This window comes from Rhinopithecus roxellana, chromosome 4 (assembly GCF_007565055.1).
Source record: "Rhinopithecus roxellana isolate Shanxi Qingling chromosome 4, ASM756505v1, whole genome shotgun sequence".
In the NCBI taxonomy this organism is placed as follows: domain Eukaryota; kingdom Metazoa; phylum Chordata; class Mammalia; order Primates; family Cercopithecidae; genus Rhinopithecus; species Rhinopithecus roxellana.
Genome location: NC_044552.1, coordinates 33,385,120 through 33,409,353, shown reverse-complemented (window position 1 = coordinate 33,409,353; position 24,234 = coordinate 33,385,120). Strand labels below are relative to the sequence as shown.

Genomic DNA, 24,234 nt, shown 5'->3' with positions numbered 1-24,234 from the left:
GGACCAAGGTGGTAACAGTGGAAATGTTGAGAAATAATTGAATTCTGGATGTGTTGTGAAGGTCTCAGCTGACAGAGTTTGCTGATGGATTGGACATAGAGTGTATGTAGAAACAGAGGAGTCAAGCAGATCCTAATGGTTTTGGACTGAACATTTAGAGGGATAGAGCTGTTGTTTTCTGGGACGAGGAAGAGCACAGGAAGTGCACCATTCTTTAGGGTGGGAAGAAGTCAGCATATGCTGAGTTTGAAATGGAGTTTAGAAAAAGCCTTCTCAAGTTCCTAACAAATGAAAGGACCTCCTAAGAATCAGGAAACTTAAGTTATGTCACAAGGAATATTATTGATGAGCTCTAAGACTCTGAGTAATTACTTTATCTCTGTGGATCTCGATTTCTTCCTCTGTTAATCATTAGACTGAACGCGTTAAAATCCCTTCTAACTCCGTGATTCTATTGTGCTCTTCCGTGGTTTTCAGAAGACAGCTGACCAAAATGCCTTTTCAGATTACTATGCAACTACATTGTATAAAATGCAATATTTTGGGATGATGACATTTGATGTTTAATATACCATTAATGGTTTATTGTAAACTTGGGTGCTAAAATCGTTCTCTAAAATGTGTGGGGAAAAGTCAATAAAAAGAGAGATCTGGATTGCTTGTGTTTCTACCACCTGTTATTTTAAATAGTGGAGGGTGTCATTTTTTCCCAGGGAATTCAATATGCTTTATAGATATTATACTAAAATTACATTTTAGTTTAATTTAAATCTTGTTAGAAGTGACTGGTACATGGTAGGCCCTCAGTATGTGTTTGTGGAATGAATAGATGAATTAGAAATGAACATGCTATCATTACTTTTACACAAGGTACCTTTCAGAAGATATTCTGTATGTGACTCACTGCCTTCTTTAAAACTTCTGCCATCTCTTTTATTTACATGGTAGTAGATATAATTACTCTTTTTTAAGGAAATGGGGTAGAAAATGGCTAATTGATTCACCCAGTCATCACCCATTTGATAAAAGAAGTGAACCAGCCTTATCATAATTCTCAAAAGCTGAGAATATGTGCTCAGACCTCATACTACACAGTGCTCTGAAGAGCAGTTCAGCAGCTATGTATTATGTTGACCTCTGTGTTATGTTGGTGTTCATATCTGAAGCTGTGATACGTCTGTAGAGTTCGAGAAGCAGTCTGGACACACTAAACAGTAAATATTACTGTCTAAAACACAATCTTCCCTGCTAAATGACATACTAGCCAGACTGCCTTAGATTATCTCTTTGTATGGTTCATTGTTTGCTTCTCTAAAATGGAGGCAAGTCAGCTGTCTCTACTAAACTCTGTCTCTACTAAAAATACAAAAATTAGCCAGGCGTGGTGGCGTGCCTATTATCCCAGCTACTCGGGAGGCTGAGGCAGGAGAATCGCTTGAACCTGGGAGGCAGAGGTTGCAGTGAGCCGAGATCATGCCACTGCACTCCAGCCTGGGTGACAGAGTGAGACTCCATCTGAAAAAAAAAAAAAAAATAGATTCTGTGTCTTCTACCCCAAGTGTTCCACTGGGCTTGTAATCCAGTACTAAGCTAAGTCAGAGTAGCATTGCAAGAAGAGTGAAATTGACACCATACCTCCACCCCCTTCCCCTAAGCCATTGCCAATCTGATTAAACCTTCTGTATGCAGGACAGGTTTATCTTAATTTACTTTTTGACTTTTGACTCATGGTCAACAAAATGAAACAAAACCATCCTGAGAATTAAATGGTTGATGTTAGGATACAGCACCAAATTAGTGGAAAAATAAACTTTAGTTCAAAATACTAAAACTAAGTTCAATAGTCATACAATTCACAGTTGCATTCTTTTCTCCCAGGTCAGACAGCAGAAGTTCCTTGGCTGTTTACATCCTGTTCTTGGATTTCCATTTCATGCAGCTATCTAGTTTTGAATTTCTTGCCAATTGTAGACACTGTCCCTCTTGAGAGCTAAAAAGCACACAATTTGTTATTTGGTTCAAAGCTGCTGCAGCTTTTCAGAGGGATTTATTGTGCAGATCTTGTCAAAGCAATACTGTTTACCCACCATTTGTATACAGGAGTACAACAGCACAGTGTGGTTGAGACTACAGGGCAAACATTGTGCTAAGTTAGGTAAACCCAGTGATGTAAATATGGGGTAATTTATAAAGCTTTAAGAAAAACAAGGTTTATTAATCCAGTAGTGTTTGGAGGTGCAGCTTTTAAATAATTACTGTTTTTCACATTGCAGATTTCAAAGAATTTTTGATCAGGATGCAAACCAAGAGACCATTTTTGAAAACATTGCCAAACCAGTTGCTGGGAGGTAGGATTTCCCATATTTTGTTCAGTGGGCTCGTGGCTTTTCATGTTGTCTTCAATTCTCAGATAACTGTGGTAGTGTGCTTAAGTATATGAATTATATACTTAGGCTGCAGGACATGTAATGATGATAGCATTAATACCTTCTGTTCCTATAACCATTTGTTTTAGATTTAGATTCTGAGTCTCAAAACAAAACAAAATAACACAGTGAGATAGACTAGCTATTGTTACTCCTATCTGTAAAGATATATAAACCGAGGATCACAGAAATGAAGTGACACTCCTCAGGGTTGCATGGGTAGTGGTGGCAGAGTCTTAGACGATTTTTGGACTGCTAAGTTCAGTGTTCTTTCCTCAGTACAGTACAGTACTGTACTTCAAACATACAGTTAGATGGACAAAGGATAAGGTATGGGTGGTACCTGGGAGGCTGCCTAATGATACTGGCCCTGCTCTACCTCAGTGTCATTTCAAAGCTTGGCCCTTTGCTTTAATATATCTAGATAATTCCAGGCTGCTGACTACTAGAACCAAACTCACATGAGAGTACCAAATAAATCAGAGTGCCAATTTATTAATATGTATTGGCAGTCTCCTAGGGACTAAGACACTCAAGCTCTTTGATAAGCACACAGTCCTCTTATAGGGAATCCATTTAGAAAACTACTGCTAACAAGCTTGCTTTCTGATCTGAAATCATTTGGATGATGCTAATGACCTAATGATAATCCCAAGATATATTCATCGTTACAGTTAAATAATGAAAATTATACCTGCTAAATGAACCCAGTTTTCAAGTCTACTCATCAGTACACCCTTTTTAGTGGACATTGCTGAGAACACGTTGCTACATTATGTCTCTCAAACTCCTGTTTTATGAATCCTATGCAAACCAAGCCCTTCTTTTTTTAATACAGCCTTCCTTCATTAGGTAACCTACAATCAAGTAGGCTTAAGCTATTTTAGAGTTATAATCACAATCCAATAACACCTCTATAGATAAAATTCAAGTCTCCTTGATTAGATGTCAAACATTTCTGAAATTCCCATCTTTTTAGCAATCATTTGGGTTGTGTCATTTTTCAGATAGCTAGTTTCATGTGTTTTATTTTTAAACTTCCTAACATCATTCAGGAAGGGAACCTTAAGTTTCTTTTTCATGGATGCCTGGGTTTTCCTTCCGCTACAGACTCTCATCTTGAGCCCACTTTCTCCTCCAGCTACTGCCCTTTTCTTCAGCTTTCCTTTATAGAACATATCTTTGAAATGGCCTACTATATTCACTACTTCAGTTCCTCTCCCAAACCCTGTTCTTATCATGCTTTGGCCTCCACTGCCTCAATGAAATTGTTTTTGTCAAAGTCAACTATGAATTCTATTTGCTAAATTTAATAATGATCATTTCCCAGTCCTCATGCTATTTGATATGTCTGCCATTTTGACACAGTTGATCACTCCATCCTCCACATACTTTCTTCACTTGTCACACTCTCCTGGTTCTCCGTTCCTTCTCAGTTAACTTATGCGGTTTTAATTGTATGCGGTGACCATTTCCTCTTGCTGTTCCCTCTGTCTGGAATTCTCTTCCCTCAGAAATCTGCATGGTTTCTCCCTCAGCAACCTGAAATTTTTGCTCATAGCGGCTTTCTCAGTAAGGCCTTCCTGTAGAACCTTATTTAAAATTGCACCTCCGTTACCCTTCCCTATTTGACTTTATTTATTTTAGCACGTGTCACCATCTGACATTTTTTTATGATTATTTTACTTTAAGTTCTAGGGTACATGTGCTCAACGTGCAGGTTTGTTACATAGGTATACATGTGCCATGTTGGTGTGCTGCACTCATTAACTCGTCATTTACATTAAGTATTTCTCCTAATGCTTTTCCTCCCCCTGCCTCCCACCCCATGACAGGCTCTGGGGTGTGATGTTCCCCACTCTGTGTCCAAGTGTTTTCATTGTTCAGTTCCCACCTATGAGTGAGAACACGCGGTATTTGGTTTTCTGTCTTGTGAGACGGGGTTTCACCATGTTGGCCAGGCTCGTCTTGAACTCCTGACCTCGTGATCCACCCGCTTTGGCCTCCCAAAGTGTTAGGATGACAGGCGTGAGCCACCGCACCTGGCCCTGACATATTATGCAGTTTAATTCTATATTAGTGTTTGTGTCTGTTTGCCTCCACTAAAACAAAGCTCCATGAAGGCAGGGGCTTTGTTTTATCCACTGATGCGACAAACTCCATGATAACAAGATTTCAAAAATGACAGGCAAGAGCACTTTTATCCAAGCAGCTCAAGTTGGCCCTGGTGGGATTTATCTTTTATCAATAAGAAATATTCCTCTTTATCCTTTCTATTACTTTTCTCCTTGTATTCTTTTTTTCCTGAAATTAGTTTTGCTATTTTTTTTTTCTGTCAGCCTTTGTCTTATCTTTCTCCTTCTCCTAGTTCAACTGCCTTGTGACATTTTGTTTTTAAGAATGGGCCTGATAAATAAAATATGGCTGCTTTTGCCTTTTTAGCTAAACCCACAGTTTTTGATCTTGAATTAGTTACTTTAACCAGTTTATCTTTATTATGATTACCATAATTTGGAGCTATTCCTCTTATGTTATTTTCTTTCTCCTCTTTTTTGTACTTCCCAATTTTTTTTCCTTTCTTGCTTTTTGTTGGTTTGACTGTTGTTGCTGCCTCCATTTTCTTTCCCAAGTTGTACATTGTACTTCAACAGCTCTAGTTTAAATTCAGATATTTAAACATTTGTATTTTTCTCAGTATCAAAAACTTTGTCTCTGCCTCTGTCTCGCTCTCTCTCTCTTCTCTCTAGTCAAGAATGTTAGGATACTTTTACTTTGCCTCTCCTACACCTCTACAACTTTCACTGTGGAGATCAATTGATATTTCTGTCTGAATTATTATTATTAATTTTTATTAACATTTATTTTAATTATCTCAAAGTTATACTATTTCTTTGTCACTGTTTCTTGTATTTGTGTCTAATTCTTAGATTCCTTTTGGTAATCATCCTCTAATAACCTCTTAGAAAAAATTCAGGACTGGGGAACTTTCTGAAGTCTTTCCTTTCCCTTCACAGTTAAATGAGCTCAGGAGTTCAAGATCAGCCTGGGCAACATATTTAGATTTTTGTCTCTATAAATAATCTTAAAAATCAGCTGGGCGTGGTGGTGCATGCCTATAGTTCCAAGTATTCAAGAGGTTCAGGTGGGAGAATCACTTAAGCCCAGCAGGTTGAGGCTGCTCTACCCGGCCATTTGACTGGGTATAGCACTCTACGCTAACAGTTCCTTCCTCTCAAAGCTGTGAAGACACTGCTTCATTGTCTCTTTGCATACAGGGTTGTTGAAAACATGTCCGTGCCGATCTGATTCTTATTTCTTTTTAGACATAACTTTTGTTTTTACTTTCCAGGTGTTTCTAGGATTTTTTCTTTTCTTGTTTTTATGAAATTTGATATTAATGAGTCTAGGTATGGATATTTTTTTCATGTATTCTTATCTCTCAGTCAGCTATTTCAATCTGAAAACTCAAGTTCAAGGGTCATCACATGGACCTTTTCTTTGGTAGTTAAAAAAAAGTTCTTCCTTTTTTTAAAAGTAATCTCATTTTATTTATTTATGTATTATTTAATTATTTAATTTTTATTTTTTGAGACATAGTCTCATTCTGTTGCCCAGGTTGGAGTGCAGTGGCGTGATCACAGCTCACTGCAGCCTTGACCTGCTAGACTTAAACAATCCTCCTGCCTCAAGGCCTCTCAAGTAGTTGAAATTACACATGCATGCTACCACACTCAGCTCATTTTTTAAATTTGTTATAGAGATGGGGTCTCAGATTGGTCTCAAACTCCTGGGTTCAGGAGATCTTCCTGCCTCGGCCTCCCAAAGTGCTAGGATTCCAGGCATGAGCCACTGTGTCCAGCCAAAAAAAACCCCAACATATCTTATTCTTTCTTTCTGGACCTTGCAATCCTATCCTTCAAATATTACAACTTCCCATTCATAGTTCTCCTCTCTTTGCCCTGTGCTTCTGAATTCTGCAAGAATTTGTCAGCACAGATTCCAGCATGGTAATTTGCTTTTCAGTTCATGTGAATTCTTCTTTATCCCTCTAAATTTTTTAATTTTTACTATTTTATTTTTCATTTCTAGGAAATGAAAAAGTCTATTCTTGCTTGTGAATGTGGTATCCCCCTTTCCCTCTGAAGAGAATGATCTTCTTTTGAAACATTGGGTTGTTTTTGTTTTTTTCTGTCTTCTTTTTCTTTATGTGCATGTCCTTCTGATGAGTTTGGTGCCTTGCTTTCCTGGTGCAGATTTCCCTCAGATATTGGTGATTCTTAGTCGTGGGCTTATCCCCGTCATTTGAGGATGCTGTTGTCTGTTTGAGCACACCGTTTCTGTTCACTGTGGCCTACCCTTGTGTCTATGGGGAAGGGATGGCATGTGCTGAGGGCATGGCGTGCTTATTTGCTAGGCGTGAGGCCGTCTTTCCTCCATGGTGCTAGGAGTCTCTCACTGTCCCTAATCCAAGCTTCTACTCTGCAGAAACATGTACTGCAACAGTGAATAGACAGACAGGGGCAGATTCACATTTTCTTCTCATTCATCTCTGTAGGAGAGGGTTGTTAAGCAAATTGACTTATTTAAGAGCCTGGGGAGGGAATCACTTTTTTCATTGACTTTAAATATACTGTATATAGTATGTTTCTATTTTATGCAAGTTTAAATTGTGTGACTTTGAAATGGTAAAACATAAAATACTAATAACATAAAGTGTCATTTATGCACAATATTTAAATTAATATATCCCCATACATTGAAAATCAAATTTTTAAGAATTACATAATTTGGCAGGCCTTTGAATGGAGACTGTACCACTTTAGATATTAAACAGAAATGTCTGCTATTCCTAGTGAAGATTAACCTTCAAGAACACATTTGCAACATACAATGTGACCACTTTAAACAAGCCCTTTAAAGTTATTCTACTGGGTTAACACACTGTAGCTTAATTCTGGTTACTGTATGCAATTAAGGCTAAATAAAACTAATCACATTTCTTTCCAAAATTCTGTAATTCAGGAATCTCACCAATTTAGACATCTTTTCTACTTAGTCCAAGCCAGTGATATTATGTGCATGACTATATAGCAGGGGTCCCCAAAGCCTGAGGCCACGTGCCAGTACCAGTCTGTGGCCTGTTAGGAACTGGGTCACACAGTAGAAGGTGAGTGGTGGTGGAGGGAGCATTACTGCCTGAGCTCCACCTCCTGTCAGATCAGCTGTGGCATTAGATTCAGATAGGAGCACAAACACTATTGTGAACTGTGCATGTGAGCAATCTAGGTTACACACTCCTTATGAGAATCTCACTATGCCTGATGATCTGAGGTGAAACAGTTTCATCCCAAAACCATTCCTCCAACAACACACAATTATTTGGTGCAAAAATTGTCTTCCACGAAACCAGTCCCTGGTGCCAAAAAGAGTGGAGACCAAAGCTGTATAGGATTGCATGTATGAGGAGAAATAGTAAAGCTTGAACTTTGTATCATTGGAAATAAATGTGGTTATTTATTATTTAGTACATTTCCACTAGGAAGTGCTTCATGATGATGCGTCTTCTAATCTTAGATGTCTTTGAAATCTATCTTGGGTTGATTAGTAACGTGTAAAAACTACCTTTTGTCATCTGAATTTTGCTCATTAATTTCTGGGTGAATTTTTTGAATAAATTTCTTTTATGTAAGATTTAAGAAGTCCACAAATGTCTATGTTATTGCAGTATGCAAAAGAGTGTCTTGTTTTATTTGTTTTTTTTTATCTGGTGTTATGCTTCTCAAACTGAAGTGTGTCAATCTCTGGAATATGTGGTAGTCTATCAGAGAATACCTGAAGCTTCAAGCAAAAATAGTACATTATCCTTGAGTGACAATTTCATTCAAAGACTTAGGGAGGAAAACTGTGAAGTCTAGACATTTATGAGGTCTTATCACACATCTGCAAGTTTGCAGAATTTCAATTTTCTAGTTGAGCCTGATCTATGTTTTACCTAAAAGCCTGGGGTGTAGGAAATTTACTTTATGTGCAGTGAGTAATTCTGCAAAAATTTGGAAATTCACTGTTTTGTAACAACATGATGGTTTGACCAAAATGAATAGAATGTGCACTGGCAGGAGGACTGGCTATGCTATGACACAGTCCCCGTAGCTGGTGCTGAACAGCTAAGGCGCCTACACTACAATAAGGCCAATGAGGTTGGCTTTTGGAAAGCTATTAGTCATTGTGAGCCACCACTTGTTAACCTTTGATTTCACCAGTGATGAACAATATCAGGAGCTGCCTTTCAATTTATAGTAAGAAGATTTCTCTTTTCCTTCACTCTCTTCTTACTATAAAGAGACAGCTGCCCTCTCAGATTTGGAAAAAGATGTGCTTGACTACTTTTGCACATGTGCTCTTGCTGGGTGGGAGGCCAAGGCTTGATGCAGGGGATTTTCTCATGGCAGGGGGCAGTACCACACTCTCAGTCGCACCAGGGTCATTGCCCAGCAGGACTTTTACCTGTTGCTCTTTAGGAAACAGGCTTTACTGATAATGCTGTGGGTTGCCTAGCTCACCCAGTTCTCCTAATCCAACCAGAGAAGAGATCCTGCTCTTTCAAGACAAGGAGGCCAGAATAGAGAGAAGAAGGCTCACAAAAGAGGATTAAAAAAAATCTTAGTTATTCACTTCTGTGTACTCATGGTTTTACCTTTTGTGGCTCAAAATATTTGGCATGAAGTCAAATAATCCAATTCTGGCCCTAGCCTGTGACTAACTCCCTATGTGACTTTGGATCAGACATATCACTTCTGAATCAGTTATCCCTTCTGAGAAAGGGGATGCTAATAACACCAAGTTTACAAGGTTGTTTTAAGGATGAAAAGAAACAATGTACTTTACAAGCGTCAGTGCCCTATTCAATGTAAGGGATGAAAAAATTAGAGATCTTTAATTTCTTTGCCACTTAAAAAAACATGCCTAGTGACCTCTGGTTCCAGACCAAGATACAGTAGACACATTTCTCTCTATTCCCCTTACTAAGTACAGCTGAATACTCTGGACGTCATATACAAAGAAACATGACTCTGAAAGTTGAAGAGAAGATAGCCTAGCTAGAGACCTCAGGACCTGAGAAGTGACAGAATGGTGAATCCCCTTGTTCTTTTCCCCTCATATATCTGCAAAAAGCGGGGACATTTAACCACTCTGCCCAGATTGGATGCTGGAGAAACCAGATACCCAGAAACACCAGTGGGCTCAGACAAAATCCTCAAGAAGAGTCTACTGTCTCTAGCAAGAGTGCCAGGGGACTGGCAGCCTAGCAAGACAAAAAACTTGTAGATACTAGTTGCCTCACTCCATCCAGATACCATGGAAAAACCCATGACTCCACCCCTATGGATTTTAAAGAGAAGAGGGCCCTAAGGGAAGTAAGGTTTCTATACTTCATTCAAACTGGTAGAATGTTAACACCAGTAGATCTCTATAGTGATGGAATAGTTCTGTATTTTGATGGCAGTGGTGATTGCTTAATTCTACACATGTGAGAAAATGGCATAGAACTATACACATACATTGTACGAATGTCAATTTCCTGGTTTTGAAAAGGTACTACAGTTATGGAATATGTAACCACTGGGGCAAATGGGGTACAGAGAACCATTGTATACTCTCTTTATGACTTTCTGTAAATTTATCATTATTTCAAAATAAAACATTAAGAAAATCCTCAGTTATAAAAATTTTAGTGACATTTGTTCTGTGATATTCTTCTATTCTGTAAATTAGGCAATCTCAGTTATTACACTGGAACTTCTCCCCCATGGGATTCAATAAAACTAATCCCATCTGAAAGTCACAAAAACACCAGTGACATTTTGTTTTTTTCTAAGTTTACAGGAAATATTGTTCGCCACTGAATTGTACAAAAACTCATTGCCTGTTCCACAGATCTGTTCAACTTCTGGCCACAATTGCACTTTGCCAGATGCGTTGTTTATAAACAGGAACCTGTACTTGGCTTTACTTGCTGCTATGCTGAATTTCCTGATAACATTACATTTCTGGCTTTTGTGACTTTACGATTATACTTAAATTTAAACTTTTAAGTGTAACAATTTTAAAATTATATTTTCAGCTGAGAACATGGTCTTATGATTAAAAACAGGAACACTAACATCAGTTTAAAGCCATGTAATTATACAAGATGATGACCTTGACAAGCTCCATCAAGGACTTACCAAGGAAGGGAATAACATTACCATTCTACCTACAGCTGGCGAATGTGAAGAAAACAGCCGTTGATGTAACAAGTATAGAATATATTAAAGATGCACATTTCAAACACAGATTTTATTACTGTAGGTAAAAAGTGAGCCTAAATCTGGGTCTCTCTTCTTAAGAATAATTGATCAAGAAATTGCATGATACTATCATGTTTGCAGTAATAACTATGTTATTCATAATTTTTGATAAAATACCTATAGAATAAAAAAAGCATAAGAGTTGCATGAAGCTATTTAATTGTAAGAAGTAGGATTCCTTGACAGAGTATTGTACATGTGAGGGGTGAAAATTACTGGGTCAGCGGTAAAATAAAAAGCATTACTTGGATTAAAAAGTTGGTTGGGGGTTTCCTAAGATAATAAAAGAGACCAACCAGTGGATCGGAGATGCACTGACACGAGCAGTGTGATTCTTCAGCATGAAGAGACATCTCTTAAGCTGGTGCCCCCAGAGGCAGATCCTGAGGCTAGGATTCCAGAGAAAGTAATGTATTTGGGAGGTGAGTTCAGGAAGCACCTGCAGGGCGGTAGGGAAGTGAGAAAGCGAAGGAAAGGAAGCTAGGGTATTTTAAAGAGCAGGTTACCACTGTAAGCAACTGGGACTTATTTCCACTGGTACCCACTGAGAACTGTTAGGAATATGTCTCAGAGTTGTCCCGCCCAAGGGGCAAAGAAGCCGGGGTACTTGACCACCCCTGCCCATTATTGGTTGACGGCTGCTTCTGGGACGTTCACATCATGGCACTTTGAGCCTCACCGGTGCGTGAATTAAACTTCATGGAGGCAAGGACTCCTCTTTACCTTTGTTCACTGTTGTGTCTCCGGCTCCTAGAATAGTGTCAGGTGTCTATTAAATGCTCCGAGTATTTGTTGAGGAAGAGAATTAGCAGATAGAGGATGATCCTTTAGCACCTGTCAGCCTTCCTTTTATTGCTTAAATGCACAGTGATGGGCTTTATTTCTTATAAAGTGAGTTTTATTTGTTTCCTTCCTGAGGTAGTTTTTGGATAGAGGCCTTTTCAATGACTAAAATCATGCTATATAGACACCTGCTCTTTTGTCTAGGCCAGTGGTTCTCAAAGTGTGGTCCATAACCCAGCAGCATCAACATTACCTGAGCACTTGTTAGACACGCACATTATCAGGCCTCACCCATACCTATTGAATCAGAACTATCTGTAGTCTAAAACGCCCTTCAGGTGATTCTGATGCACACTAAAATTTGAGATTCTCTCACCTAGGCATAAAGCTAGGTTGTGGGGTGATGCAGATAGTGACAGATGATACCGGTGGTATTTGTTGTTAGTATCTTTCTCAGAGATCCGAGATGTGCTCTAAACGGCTTTACAATTCTGAAATTGGTATTTGTTTATTTATAATTTACCTCCCACTTATTTCTAAAATAAATTAAAGCATCTTATCCTAAAGGCAGAACCAGCCTTCGTATACATGAGACCCATGTCATAACACAGGGCCCCATACTCAGAAGGGACCCCACTCTTGATTTAATGCAGTATAGTTGACATTCACAGGAATATTACAAGAGAAATCTGAAACTATTTAGACTAAGTTAGGTACTTAACAGATTATTTTCAGAAAGCTGAATGTTTTCTCTAAAGATATAATTGGGGGAGACTATATAACACACTGACTAAAAGCATGGACTTTGGAGCCATATAAGCACAGTTCAGATCCCAACTTTAATACTTATTAGCTGTGTGTCCTTGGGCAAGTTATTTCATCTTTCTCTGTCCTAGCTTTTTTTTTTTTTTTTTTTTTAAGGTGGAGTTTCGCTCTGTCACCCAGGCTGGAGTACAGTGGCATGATCTTGGCTCACTGCAACCTCTGCCACCCAGGTTCAAGCAGTTCTTCTGCCTCAGTCTCCCAAATAGCTGGGATTACAGGCATGTGCCACCCCACCCTGCTAATTTTGTATGTTTAGTAGAGACGGGGTTTTACCATGTTGGCCAGGCTAGTCTCGAACTCCTGACCTCAGGTGATCCACCTGCCTTAGCCTCCCAAAGTGCTGGGATTACAGGTGTGAGCCACTGTGCCTGGCCTGAACCAGCTTTTTATCTTTAAATGGGGAAAATGATACTTAATATCTACCTCATTTGCCATGATAATCCAATGAGCTGTACATGAAAATCACATGCCCCAGTATATGTGATTGCTCAGTAAGTACATAGTGCATGCTTAATGAGTATTAGCTATCATCCATTTTTGGCTCCCCACCAACATTTTTATAGAAAGGATTTTCATCCCAATTCAGAATTTTACCAAGCTATGAATGTTTTTCTGTATGATTTTTTCCCCCTTAACTCTTTTTAGATTTGGTTTCTCCCGAGGCACCAAAAAGTTTGTAATTTTATATCAGATCTTTAATTCAGGACTTGAGGATACATTTACAAATAATCCAAAGATATTTCTAGTTATTATTTCTCACCTTGATAGCCTCCAAAAGAAAGATATATAAAGAACATAAATAGAAGGCAAGATGTTCTGGAAAATCCTTCCTATACAGATGTGCAGTGATTGATTACAATTGGCAAGATTTTTACTGTAGTTATTTGACTTTATAATTGACTGGCAAAAGCAAAATCATACTGAAAATATGTTGTTTGAATGGCTGGAGAAAATACAGCAGTAAATTTATCTCGTGCTTTATCGCTTGTAGATCTAAATATCTTCATTTAAAAGTTCCTTTACTTGGAGCAGAGCGCTTTTAGCAGAGTTTCTATCATTGTCAGTGAATTTGAGCCTTACTTTTATACTAGGTCATGTGTTTCTGGTCAGAATTTTTAGTGTAATTCTTGCTAAATAATAGGAACAAATTTACTTATTAATTGATAACACTAAGAATACATACTATTTTATATAAAGCTTTGCCAATGTAAGAGCACTTTCACATATATTATCTCATCTAATTTTTATAATGACCCTATGCGTTGATAAGTGTTATTATTCCCATTTTAGATGAAAAACAGGGCTCTGAGCATTTAATTGGTTTCTGCGGGGTTACCCAGTAATTAGGTTGTGGAGCTGAAACTACAATAGATCTTCCTTTCATAGTCTTTTGTTTCTTAAATTGCTTTATCACACCCAGCATTTATGTGTTTCATTCCATTTCATTGAAATCATCCTTGCTAAATTCACTAATAGGATGTTCATGTCACTGAATCAGTGGGCTTTGTTCAGTCTTCATCCCATTTTACCTTTCATCAGCAGTCAACAGTGTTAACTCTTTCCTTGTGGCCATGGCAAATAGGTAAAATTGAGATGATTGTTGTGTCCTGGTGGTGGGTGAGTGGATTTTGTCTTGGTGTCCGGGGGGTGGAAATCGGGGTAGGGTGAAGTTGGGAAATGAAAGGCAACTTTCCCTTTTACTGTTCACCTCGTGAGTTGTTTCTCCTATGCTCCAGATGTCCGAGCACTTTACCTTCTGCATCCCACTCCCATGCTATGTCAAAGTTTTGCGTGCACTAAATGACATTTCTTCCTTTTGTTCATAAAATTTCTTCATTCAGTGTAGCTGTTCTCAGAGGAAAATAATTAAATTAGATATATGAAACTTCATTCGACATTCATTCTGCTAATATTTACTGAGTGTCAGCTATATATCAAGCACTGCAAATAAGTCCAACTTTCTTAACGGAATTTGTGTTATTAACAGAAAGATCCTGGCTGCCTTGGTGGCTCATGCCTACAATTCCACCACTTTGGGAGGCTGAGGTGGGAGGATCGCTTGAGCCTAGGAGTTCAAGACCAGCCTGGTGAAAAAGATTTTTGTTTACCAAAATTAGTCCAATTTCAGGCACAGCAATACACTGAAGTGAAAGATATTAAGTTGTGTGAGAGACATATTGGGCAAGCATCCAATATGTCATTGCCATACTTACAGTCCTCACAGCTTCTGATACGGAAAAATGTTCCACCGAGTTTCCAGTGGAACTATGTTGTGATTTGTGACACTGTCCTCTGCAGTCATGGCTGAAGGAATCTGAGTCAAGGGCAGCAATGCGAAGGCTGCCTGCTTATGGTATAGGATGTCAATCTGGGGACTAGAAGCATTGCCCAAATAGAAATGAGCTGGGGCCATCAGACCCTCATTCTTGGCGGTGTGAACTGGGAAAATCTGGACAAATCGGGCTATTGGCAGGAACAGAAGCTGAAAGGCATTTAGGTAGAGAGAATGAGAGTCTGGAAGGATCACTGTGGACAAGGAGATGACAGTTATGAGTCAGCAGAGGCTATACTAGAAAAAGGTAAACAAGGAGAAGGGTCCTAAGAGATCTGGAGGCCTGGAGGAAATTCCCGTTTCCACATGTCCTCATATTCTTACAATTACCTTCCTTCTTGTTGGTTTTTGTTCGTTATATCAGATGCATCTAATTAACTCAGGACCACATTTTATAAGTAGACTTGATCTATTTTGTGTATACCAAATCTATTGACCTGAGTAAAGATTGAGAAATTCCTTTTGAGTTCATATTGAATGTCCAAAAGCAAAATACTAGTTGTGTGAATGAAGTTTAATGATTGAATCAGAGGAGTTTATTGAGCCTACTCTCTAGTGTGAAATGCAAAGCCAGTATTCTTCACTAGTGACTGCAGGTGAAGCATATGATGTTACTTCTCTGCTCAGAACCCTTCAGTGGCTCCACATTTAACTCAGGGAAAAGGCCAGTTCCTTATGGTGGCCTAGAAGGAACTCTGGCTTCCTAGGCCTGGGCCCTGTGCAGTCCATTTGTTTTAGTCCTCAGTGGTTACTGTCTTGAAATTCTTAACAATTTTATCTTTGAATGTGTGTTTTGTAAGTGAAGTTCCGTGAGACAACAAAGCATAAACCTGAACAGGCGAGATCTGTGGAGCAGCAGCACACACAAGTGGTGATGATCCAGCAGCAGTTTGTGCACAGGCAGGCTCAGGCACAGAGCAGCATCCACGCAATAGCATTTGGTCCACTGTATACACCTCAGAGCAGTCCAGGATACCATGGGGACTCCAGCGGGAGGCCATTCTGGAACCTGGACCCAGATTGGTGGTAGCAGCGGTGGCAGCATGAGCAGAAGCGGTATTGTGGCCATGCCAGAGCAGGGCTTCCCATGGGGGCTGGACCAGGACTTGCCTAGGAGGTGGCTGTCCCATAGGTACCTGAGCTAATCTCTTTGTCCTGAGTGTCTGAACAGAAACTTTTGGAGCTCAGGCAGCAAACTTGATCAGTAAATTTTTACAAAATTCAAGTGTGCATGTTAACATCACAATAAAACCTATCAAGAGGTTGTTAGAATTCTTCAGAATTTAGAATTATCAGTCTTGAAAACTGCTGCAACTTTGTAAAGCAAATATCTACAGACTTAGAAATGAAAATTAAATGTAAAGGCTGGGTACGGTGGCTCACACCTCTAATCCCAGCACTTTGGGAGGCTGAATTTGCCAGATCACCTGAGGTCAGGAGTTCAAGACCAGCTTGGCCCTGTCTCTGGTAAAAAATACAAAAGTTAGCCAGGCGTGGTGGCACGTGCCTGTAGTTCCAGCTACTCTGGAGGCTGAGGCATGAGAATGGCTTGAACCAGGAGGCAGAGGTTGCAGTGAACTGAGATTGTGCCACTGCACTCCAGCCTGGGTGACAGAGCAAGACTCCATCTCAAAAAAAAAAAAAAAAAATTATGACAGTCAACAGGAAAGGATACCATTTTCATGTGAAACTTCAGATGAACCAAATATTAATAAGGAAGACAGTTTTGAAGTTAATTTTTTTCTTGTAATAGTAGATACAGTGAGCGAATGCATAAGCAGGTGTTTTGAATTATGAACTTACCGTGAAACTTCTTTCAGTTTCTTGTTCAACCTCCACAAGTGACAGGAAATATCATAGGAAACATTAAAATACATTGTATATATTTACATTTAAAATAAAATTCAAACTTCCATGAAACTGATTTGCATGTAGGGTTAAATCTTTTTAGGAAAATTAGTTTGCAAGAATCATCAGCTTAACCATACTAAAACTTACATTTTGAAATAATTTACAGAAATTTACCTTAATGTTGTCACAGTTTATAAAATACTCTTAGCTCTAGTGATAATTGCATCAACTGAAAGATCTTTCTCCAAATTAAAAATTAGCAAAAATTATAGAAAGAATTAATAAGACCTATTTAATAGCACAACAGGGTAACTATAGTCAATAATAACTTAAGTATACATTTTTAAATAATTAAATGAGTGTAATTGGATTATTTGTAATACAAAGGATAAATGCTTGAGGGGATGGACACACACACTCCGTGATGCGATCATTATGCATTGCATCCCTGTATAGCCATATGTATCACCTTAAATATTTATACCTACTATGGACCCACAAAAATTAAAAAGCTAAAAAGTAAAAATGAAAATCAGAAAAAATGATTTGTGAGCTTGCATGTATCAAAAATAATTGACTTTGCTTTCAATTATATCCATTGAAAATCAAGTTGCTAAAAATATAAATTTCAATGATCAAATAAATGAATATGTAGAAAAGTAAGCGAGGACATATGTGTGATCAATCAAGATATATTAATAAAGTATTATTGTTTTTATATTGTACAAAATTATAACATCAACATAGTATATTTTTACAATTTGGAAATTTATCCCTTACTCATTTATTACTATTCTTCTAATTATAAGTTATCCCTGTATTACAAATGCTAAAATGTTTTTAAGGGAAAAAGTTTTACATTTTGTGTACCTTTAATGGCACTTTTCCTCTACTCTTTCAACAGTGGGCCCTGCATTTTCATTGTGCACTGGGCTCCGCAATAGTTTAGCCAGCCCTGCCAAAAAGGCCTGCTTCCATGATCCACTTCCCCCTTGTAAACAAAGGGGGGCCTTACCTTATAGTTTTGTTTTGTTTTTCTAATATTCTCCCTTTTACTTACTCTGCTTCAGCTTTCAACATTCCAGAAACCTCTAGCCTGAAGGCTTTTGCCCTGGCTGTTTTCTCTGTCTGGAATGCTCTTTCTCCACATACCCACATAGCTCACACTGTCACCTCTTTAAAGTCTTTGTTCAAATGATAACTTCTTAGTGAGGCCCACTCTGACCAGGCTACTAAAAACCGCAGCCCATCCCTGCTCCAACCACCATGGCATTCCTCACTCCCCTACCTGATGCCACATTTGTTTTTTTCATAGCACTTGTCATCTTCTAATATATAATTTACTTATGTACTACGTCTACTGTACATTACCTGTCTCCTCTGCTAGAATGTCAGCTTCACAGGTACAGGGATCTTTTTGTTTTCTCCACTAATGATTCCCAATCACATATAACAGTGCCAGTCCATAGTAAATACCCAGTAAATATATGTGGAATGAAGCCTGAAACTATCAGTTAGACATGCAGCTGCTATGCAAGGCAAAATTATTCACATAACTGCAAGGTGTTTTTCCTTGTGCAATAGGCAAATTAGATTCTTGATTCCTGAAATTGTTTACAGCTACTCCTTTTGTATTTCCATTGATTTTAATTAATGAAAATTCCTGTTATAGAGCCATGCACTGAATGTGTGCTAATTAAATAGTGTTGTTCATGTAATTGTAGCATATTTAGAGCCATAAAAAGCTTTCAGAGTGCTAAAAACTTTGTTATAAAACCTAAAACAGTTGTAAAATAAGAAAACCCCAATGGCTGAATTCTTTATTTGCTTGTTAAGAATATTTACTTCTTAGGAAACCCTATTTTGCCTCAATCTAAATGACAATAGAAATACAGTATATTTTCACTTGGGAGTGTCTGCATTTTCACTCTGAGTTTGGGTGCCTAACCAATTGTGTCAGGAATTATTCTTATTCATAAATAAAATATTCTTCATCTATGGCTCTGTCGAGATTTAAATGTATATTTGCTAACTTGTATTCACTCTCAAGCACTAGAATCTTTGACAATCAATATTTCTTTTTCTTATGATTTAAGTTTTGTTTATTTTATCATAAGAACAGCACATTTTCTTCTTACTGAGACAAAAATCAAGATTAATGTTACAACTAGGAAGTATCCTTTTTAAATAAAATAACAAACTTCTTTTGTATGATACTTTAAAAAATGGAATTGCTTCTTTAATGGGAGAAATTGTGCTGAAAGCTGCTATGCTATCTTTATGTTTCTGGTAGGGGAAGTTTTTCTATCAGTACATGAAAATCTGGATTTCCAAGGAAATCACAAGAATAATGTAACATTTAAGTAGCAAGTCAAAGCTATTTTCCAAATGTTGATATGTAAAAACTGAATTATCTTCTTGAAAAATAATTAGGATGAAAATCATGGCAATAATCTCATATCTATATTAGATGAAGTCATGCTGCAAAGATTTCCCAATTTCCATGTGATATCAATAATTATATGAGTAATATTATATGAATAAAAAAGTAAGGTGCTAAGGAGATATTAAGATAGATACTGAAAAGTCATTGATTCTGTAGTTTCCAAATCTGTTTTATCCTTAATATGTCTATGAACTTCTTAGATCACATAGAAAAATGATCAGTCTAGGCTGGGCGTGGTGACTCATGCCTGTAATCCCAGCACTTTGGGGGGCCAAGGCGGGTGGATCACCTGAGGTTAGGAGTTCGAGACCAGCCTGGCCAACATGAAGAAACCCCATCTCTACTAAAAATACAAAAAAAGATTAGATGAGTGTGGTGGTGCATGCCTGTGATCCCAGCTACTCAGGAGGCTGAGGCAGGAGAATCACTTGAACCTGGGAGACAGAGGTCACAGTGAGCAGAGATCATGCCACTACACTCCAGCCTGGGCAGCAGAGCAAGACTCTGTCTCAAAAAAAAAAAAAAAAAAGAAAAGAAAAGAAAAAGAAAAATGGTCAGTCTAATATTAGGCTTCAGATCTTTTTCAATGACAAGAGATGGAAACCCCCTGCAAAAGGGAATTTATTGGCTTACATAACTAGAAGTCTAGAAATGTGTTGACTTCAATCTCAGTGTCCTCCATGTGGCTGACAGCACCAACCTGATAGGCTTATGAACCAAGACCCTCAAGACAGGACATTGTCCTTTCTACTAGCTTCAGTAGAATTTCCACATGAGGATTCTGGAGCCACATCACCATCCCCAGACCAATCGCTGTCACTAGAGGCATGGAGCACTCTGATTACCTTGGCTTCCTCAACCTGATTGTCAGCCGCACCACTTGGAAATAGGGAGAGGTTTCGCCAAAGGACGGAAGCTGGTGATGCCAGAGAAGAGAGAGAAGAAAACAAACTGGGCAGATAAACTTCCACTTTGGGTTAATAGGAAAAGTAAACAAACCCAAATCAATTAGAAGATACCTAGAAGATATTTCAGGGTTGAGGACTTTTAGAGATAACTATAGAAAATCATTTGGCTGTACCTGTGACATCTAACAATTGTTTTTTTTCTAATTCTGCCGTCTAACAATAGGAGGTTTACAGATGTCTATACATTTTGGGTTGATTGTAGTTCTACTAGATTTAGAAAAGAGCTACATGCACTAAGTTCCTACTATGTTTCAGGCTGTAAATAACCTTGACGTGTGTGTATGTGTCCAGTATTTACACTGGACACACACACACAAACTTCGAGATACACACACATACACAATATCTCAAAGTATTTACAGCCTGACATGTAGTAGGAACCTACTACATATTAGCTCTTTTATAATATACATATTTATATATTATATACTGTATACACACACACACACACACACATTCTAGTTGAATCCGTGAGGTATAGATTCATCTGTGAAGAAAAACTTAAGACAATAGTAACTAAAGTCATAAGCACTTACTATTTCACGTACAAGAAACCTGTGGGTAGGCAGTCCAAGGCTCTATTGGCAGCTTCCTGGTCACTAAGGACTCAAGCTCCTTCTGCCTTGCTGTTGCACCATCTTTATCAATCACATCACCTTGTGGTACAGGATGGCCGCTTGAACTCCAGCTCAATTATGCACCTTCTAGGCAACAGGAAGGAAAAAGTAGAAGAAGTTAGGAGCCCCTCATTTTTAAAGAGAATGTTCAGTACTATTATTTTTAAATTTTAGATTTTAGTGTTACATGTGCAGGTGTATAACATGGATATATTACGTGGGTCTGAGGTTTGGGCTTCTAATAATCCCATTGCCCAAGTAGTGAACATAGTACCCAACAGACAGATTTTCAACTCTTGTCCCCCTTCCTCCATCCTCCCCTCCCCTCTCCCTTTTTGGAATCCCCAGTGTTTATTGTTCCCATCTTTGTGTCTTTGTGTACCCAATGCCTAGCTCCCAGTTATACGTGAGAACATGTGGCATTTGATTTTCTGTTTCTGTGTTAACTCACTTAGGATAATGCTGCTGCAAAGGACATGATTTCATTCTTTTTTATGACTGTGTGGTATTCCATGGTGTATATATACCACATTTTCTTTATCCAGTCCACCGTTGATGGGCACCTGTGTTGATTTCATGTCTTTGCTATTGTGAATAGTGTTGTGATGAGCATACGACTGTGGGTGTCTTTTTGGTAGAATGATTTGTTTTCTTTTGAGTATATACCCAGTATTGGGTTTTCTGGGTCTAAAGGTCATTCTATTTTTAGTTCTTTGAGAAATCTCTAAATTGCTTTCCACAAGGGCTGAACTAATTTGCATTCCCATGAACAGTGTAGAAGGATTCCCTTTTCTCTGCAACCTTGACAACATTTGTTATTTTCTGACTTTTTAATAATAGCAATTCTGACTGGTGTGAGATGGTATCCTATTGTAGTTTTGGTTTGCATCACTCTGATGATTAGTAATGTTGAGCATTTTTCATGTTTGTTGACCATTTGTATATCTTCTTTTGAGAAGTGTTTGTTCTTTGTCCACTTTTCAATGTGGTTGTTTGTGTTTTTCCTACTGATTTGTTTAAGTTCCGTATAGATTCTGGATATTAGTCCTTTGTCAGATGCATAGTTTACAAATATTTTCTTCCACTCTGTAGGTTGTCTGTTTGCCCTGTTGACAGTTTCTTTTGCTATGCAGAAGCTCTTTAGTTCAATTGTCAATTTTGGTTTTTGTTGCATTTGCTCTTGAGAACTTAAGTTATAAATTCCTTGCCTAAGCCAATGTCTAGAAGGGTATTCCTAGGTTTTCTTTTAGAAATTTTATCGTTTGAGGCCTTTCATTTAAGTCTTTAGTCTAATGAGTTAATTTTTGTATATGGTGAGAGGTAGGGGTCCAGTTTCATTCTTTTTCATATGGTTAGCCAGTTTTCCTAGCACCATTTATTAAATAGGGTATCCTTTCCCCATTGTTTATTTTTGTTAACTTTGCCAAAAATCAGTTGGTTGTAGGTGTGCAGCTTTATTTCAGGGGTCTCTGTTATGTTCCATTGGCCTATGTGTCTGTTTTTGTACCAGTACTATGCTTTTTTGATTAATGTAGCCTTGTAATATAGTTTGAAGTTGGGTCAGGTGATACCTCTGGCTTTATTCTTTTTGCTTAGGATTGTTTTGACTCTTTGAGCTTTTTTTTTTTTGGTTCCATATGAATTTTAGGATAGTTTTTTCTAATTCTGTGAAAAAAGATGTTGGTAATTTGATAGGAAAAGTGATGAATTATTCAGTTGCTTTGGGTAGTATGGACGTTTTAGTAATATTGAACATAGAATACTTTTCCATTTGTTTGTGTCACCTATGATTTCTTTCAGCAGTGTGTTGTCATTCTTCTTGTAGAGATCTTCACCTCCTTGACTAAATCTAGTCCTAGGTATTTTTTTGGTATGTGTGGCTATTATAAATGGGATTGCATTCTTGATTTGGTTTTCAGCTTGAATGTTATTGGTGTATAGAAATGATAGTGATTTTTGTATATTGATTTATGTATCCCGAGACTTTGCTGAAGTCATTTATCAGGTCTAGGAGACTTTCCGCGAATCCTTAAGGTTTTCTAGGTATAGAAACGTATCATCAGTGAAGAAATCATTTAACTTCTTCTTTTTATATTTGGACGCCTTTTATTTCTTTCTCTTGCCTGACTGTTCTGGGAAGGACTTCCAGTCCTATGTTGAGTAGGAGTGGTGAGAGTGGACATCCTTGCCTTGTTGCAGTTCTTAAGGGGAATGCTTCCAGCTTTTGCCCATTCAGTATGATGTTGGCTGTGGATTTGTCATAGATGGCTTTTATTATTTCGAGGTATTTTGTTGATGCTTCATTTGTTGAGGGTTTTTACCACAAAGGGATGTTGGATTTTATTGAATGCTTTTTCATATCTATTGAGATGATCATATGGTTTTTGTTTTTAATTCTACTTTGTGAATCACATTTATTGATTTGTGTATGTTGAATCATCTTTGCATCCCAGGAATAAGATCCAACTGATCATGGTGAATTAACTTTTTGATGTACTGCTGGATTTGGTTTGCTGGTATTTTCTTGAGGATTTTTGCGTCTATGTTCTTCAGGGATATTGGCTAATAGTTTTCTTTTTTGTTGTGTCTTTGCCAGATTTTGGTATCAGGATGATACTGGTTTCATAGAATGAGTTAGGAAGGAGTCCTTCGTCCTCAATTTTTTGGAATAGTTTTAGTAGAAATGGTACCAACTCTTCTTTGTACATCTGGTAGAATTCTGCTATAAATCCTTCTGGATCAGGACTCTTTTTGGTTGGTAATTTTTTTTTTTTATTACTGATTCCATTTTGGAACTCATTATTGGTCTTTTCAAGATTTCTGTTTCTTCCTGTTTCAGTCTTGGGAGATTGTGTGTTTCTAGGATTTATCTGTTTTCTCTAGATTTTCTAGTTTATGTGTATAGAGATGTTCATAGTAGTGCCTGAGGACCCTTTTAAAGATAATTGTTGACAGTTACACACATCACATAGAGCTCATTAGCCATAACTTAGTCACATGGCTATACCAAGCTGTAAGTGAGTCAAGGAAATGTAATTCTGTTAGTTGAGTGACAGTGTACCCGATTAAAATCTGGGGTTTGGTTACTAGAGAATGAGAGAATAACTATTGGGAGGCAGCCAGGCATCTCCCCCTCATGCTTTATCTCCTAAGATATGCATCAAGCATTAGTTATTGAGCTGGAAGACCTTGTGACTTGAGTTAGGAAAGTCTTAATGTCTCTGGATTCTATGGGGCCCTTAACAGCACTCTTCCTTTCCTTGTTTAAGGCCTCAGTCAGATGAGCTAAAAAAAAGTGGCTCCTGGAGGATATTCTCATAGTACCAACTTCCCAGAAGCATATACGTACATTGATCTGGGCAGCACAGCTATATGCCAATTCCATGTGTGACCACTACTGACTCATATACCCTTTCATTACCACCTAAGTGAATCCATTCTTCCCTAAGGAAATTGATAGATGAGAGTTGTTTATGATAGTTATATTTTTGATGCTGAGAGGCTACTTCATTTCTATCCTAACTAGCAGGTGCATTGTTATATGACTTTTAAAAGTGAAGCTTTGTATATTAAGTGTAGTATACTCTTCTCTAATGAAAAAAAATATGGAGGATAACTCTTCTGTTTCATCTATGTAT

The 24,234-nt window shown here is 38.0% G+C and overlaps 1 protein-coding gene across 4 annotated transcripts in view; it reads left to right on the top strand.

Moving 5' to 3' along the window:
• Positions 1-24,234, top strand: part of KIF6 (kinesin family member 6) — a 385,185-nt gene that overhangs the window by 9,454 nt on the left and 351,497 nt on the right. For all 4 annotated transcript variants that reach the window (XM_010389731.2, XM_010389732.2, XM_010389733.2 and 1 more), the window contains exon 3: positions 2,274-2,348. In XM_010389731.2, coding sequence (XP_010388033.2) covers positions 2,274-2,348 — 75 coding nt within the window. The remainder of the gene's footprint in view (positions 1-2,273; positions 2,349-24,234) is intronic.